We start from the raw sequence: 3,427 nt of genomic DNA, 5'->3' as shown, positions 1-3,427 counted from the left end.
CCAACCAGAATGGACAGCAAGGTCAAGGGGGTATCTCATCAAAAGCTTTACAAAGAACTATGAAGGCTATGAACATGTATTCATGTATTGGTGTTGTTTGTTCTATCATGATTTCATCTGTTTTTCTGTTAGTCATGTGGCCTGTTTTTTTGTTGGTGTTGTTTGAATGCCCAGTTCATTCTTCCTGTACTGTCTCCAGTACCAGAAAACACATCACAATTTAACACAACAACAACAACAACAATAATAACAACAACAACAACAACAACAACAACAACAACATATACCAGAGGCTAAAGCTAAGACCCTGTATTTAGCAACTTGAGGTTTCTGGGTATTATTTTACACATTTAGCTTTGGAAGTTGTTTTTATTCTTCTCCTTTTTGGCTTTGTGAACATGCAACAGTGAGTCCTGCAACTGTGAGTCCTGCAGCAGTGAGTCCTGCAACTGTGAGTCCTGCAACTGTGAGTCCTGCAGTAGTGAGTCCTGCAACAGTGAGTCCTGCAACTGTGAGTCCTGCAACTGTGAGTCCTGCAGTAGTGAGTCCTGCAACAGTGAGTCCTGCAACAGTGAGTCCTGCAACTGTGAGTCCTGCAGTAGTGAGTCCTGCAACAGTGAGTCCTGCAACAGTGAGTCCTGCAACAGTGAGTCCTGCAGTAGTGAGTCCTGCAGCAGTGAGACCTGCAACAATGAGTCCTGCAACAGTGAGTCCTGCAGTAGTGAGTCCTGCAACAGCGAGTCCTGCAACAGTGAGTCCTGCAACAGTGAGTCCTGCAACTGTGAGTCCTGCAGTAGTGAGTCCTGCAACAGTGAGTCCTGCAACAGTGAGTCCTGCAACAGTGAGTCCTGCAACTGTGAGTCCTGCAACAGTGAGTCCTGCAGCAGTGAGTCCTGCAACAGTGAGTCCTGCAGCAGTAGGTCCTGCAACAGTGAGTCCTGCAGTAGTGAGTCCTGCAACTGTGAGTCCTGCAGTAGTGAGTCCTGCAGCAGCAGTGAGACCTGCAACAGTGAGTCCTGCAGCAGTGAGTCCTGCAACAGTGAGACCTGCAGCAGTGAGTCCTGCAACAGTGAGTCCTGCAACAATGAGACCTGCAACAGTGAGTCCTGCAGCAGTGAGTCCTGCAGCAGTGAGTCCTGCAGCAACAGTGAGTCCTGCAACAGTGAGTCCTGCAACAGTGTGTCCTGCAACAGTGAGTCCTGCAGCAGTGAGTCCTGCAGCAGTGAGTCCTGCAGCAGTGAGTCCTGCAGCAGCAGTGAGACCTGCAGCAGTGAGTCCTGCAACAGTGAGTCCTGCAGCAGTGAGTCCTGCAGCAGTGAGTCCTGCAGCAGTGAGTCCTGCAGCAGTGAGTCCTGCAACAGTGAGTCAATGCTGTCTGTTTGACTGTCTGTTGAAGAGAAAACACATATCAATCCATATGACTCGCTGGACATCCACTGTCATAGGACGTCAGAGGGAGGTCTGGTCTGGGTCAGAGGGGTCCAACATGGGAGGTCTGGGTCAGAGGGGTCCAACATGGGAGGTCTGGGTCAGAGGGGTCCAACATGGGAGGTCTGGGTCAGAGGGGTCCAACATGGGAGGTCTGGATCAAAGGGGTCCAACATGGGAGGGCTGGTCTGGGTCAGAGGGGCCCAACATGGGAGGTCTGGTCTGGGTCAGAGGGGTCCAACATGGGAGGTCTTGTCTGGGTCAGAGGGGTCCAACATGGGAGGGCTGGTCTGGGTCAGTGGGGTCCAACATGGGAGGGCTGGTCTGGGTCAGAGGGGTCCAACATGGGGGGGCTGGTCTGGGTCAGAGGGGTCCAACATGGGAGGGCTGGTCTGGGTCAGAGGAGTCCAACATGGGAGGGCTGGTCTGGGTCAGTGGGGTCCAACATGGTAGGTCTAGCTTGTTCTATGTTTCTCTCATTTGGCTGTGGATTGGAGAGGGTCGAGTAGGTGTCTCTCTCTACCACTAACACTGTTTCAGGGTGACGATACGAACATTGAGACACACACTTGTCCTGGGTCTGTCAAGGCCATCTCGCTCATTAACATAGGTCCAGGGTGACGGCCATTGAGAAACACACCTCTCCTGAAACACACTGCCCAGCTCCAGAGTGTTACCAGGGTGTTACGTCATTAATCTTCCCCGTCCTCTCCAGTCTCTGCTGTAGTTACCAGGGTGTTACGTCATTAATCTTCCCCGTCCTCTCCAGTCTCTGCTGTAGTTACCAGGGTGTTACGTCAGTAATCTTCCCCGTCCTCTCCAGTCTCTGCTGTAGTTACCAGGGTGTTACGTCATTAATCTTCCCCGTCCTCTCCAGTCTCTGCTGTAGTTACCAGGGTGTTACGTCATTAATCTTCCCCGTCCTCTCCAGTCTCTGCTGTAGTTACCAGGGTGTTACGTCATTAATCTTCCCCATCCTCTCCAGTCTCAGAGGTGGCTCTCTGCATTTCCTCTTGGAGCCTCGTAACACTCTGACACCCTGTCCGTCAAGCAGATTTCATCCATATGATCCTCTATCAGTGTGTGACTACAGCTGATGGTGCCCTCACGTGGTAGGGAGGGAAACTGCATGGACGACCCTGTGTTCTTCCTGCTCCGCCCCATGCCATTCTGACAGCTCACCACCAGGAGGTGCTTCTCCTCTGGGGAGCAGCCTGGGCCCTGGCCAGGGGGAGCAGGGGAAGAGGTGGTGATGTCGGGGAGGTGGGGGTGGAGGAGCATTGAGGAGGGGTGCGAGGGGTCGTGACCCCCGTGAGCGTGCTCGTGACCCAGCAGGCTGCTGCTCTTAGTGTTGAGGTGGGGCGTCTGGCTATAAGTGTGGCGGTACTCCTCCTCGATGTTGCGACCCAGCTTCCAACGCTTCCACTTCTTCAGGATCTCTGACTGGACCTTGGGGGGAGAGGGGGAGAGGGAGAGAGAAAAAGGGTGTGGAGGAAGGGAGAGAGAGAGAGAGTGAAATACAGACAGACAGAGACATGGTGAAAAGAGAGAGAGAGAGATAAAGAAGAAGAGAGAGGGAGAGAGATAAAGAGAGAGAGAGAGAGAGAGAGAGAGAGAGAGAGAGAGAGAGAGAGAGAGAGAGAGAGAGAGAGAGAGAGATAAAGAGAGAGAGAGAGAGAGAGAGAGAGAGAGAGAGAGAGAGAGAGAGAGAGAGAGAGTGATTTTATGTGTGATGTTCACGTTAAATTGAGAGTTGTTCCGGTAAATGGGAGACCAAGTTTAGAAGAAGAGGAGGAGAAGAGGTCTTACCTCTTTGTTGACAAAGCAGTATAAGATAGCTACCAGAAGACCCTGTAGAAACACCAAGATCTGAGTCAACACACACAACCATATTTTGTAACGTAACATTTTGTTACATTACAGCCTTATTCTAAAATGTATTAAATCAATTTTAAAACATCCTCATCAATCTACACACAATACCCCATAATGACATCAC

At 51.2% G+C, this 3,427-nt stretch overlaps 1 protein-coding gene across 3 annotated transcripts in view; it reads right to left on the bottom strand.

The window, feature by feature from the left end:
• Window positions 1-284: 284 nt before the first annotated feature.
• The window catches only part of gcgra (glucagon receptor a), a 144,966-nt gene continuing 141,823 nt past the window's right edge, over window positions 285-3,427 (bottom strand). For 2 of the 3 annotated variants that reach the window (XM_090197662.1, XM_090197663.1), the window contains exons 13-14: window positions 3,238-3,279; window positions 350-2,877 (exon numbers count right to left, since the gene is read on the bottom strand). In XM_090197662.1, the coding sequence (XP_090053788.1) occupies window positions 2,416-2,877; window positions 3,238-3,279 (504 nt within the window). In that variant the 3' untranslated portion in view covers window positions 350-2,415. Of the gene's footprint in view, window positions 2,878-3,237; window positions 3,280-3,427 lie in introns of all 3 variants that reach the window. The other variant, XM_090197661.1, reaches the window with a different exon arrangement.

Source organism: Oncorhynchus mykiss, chromosome 13 (assembly GCF_057628025.1).
Source record: "Oncorhynchus mykiss isolate SJ-2025 chromosome 13, ASM5762802v1, whole genome shotgun sequence".
In the NCBI taxonomy this organism is placed as follows: Eukaryota; Metazoa; Chordata; class Actinopteri; order Salmoniformes; family Salmonidae; genus Oncorhynchus; species Oncorhynchus mykiss.
This window is presented reverse-complemented; position numbering and strand designations above follow the sequence as displayed.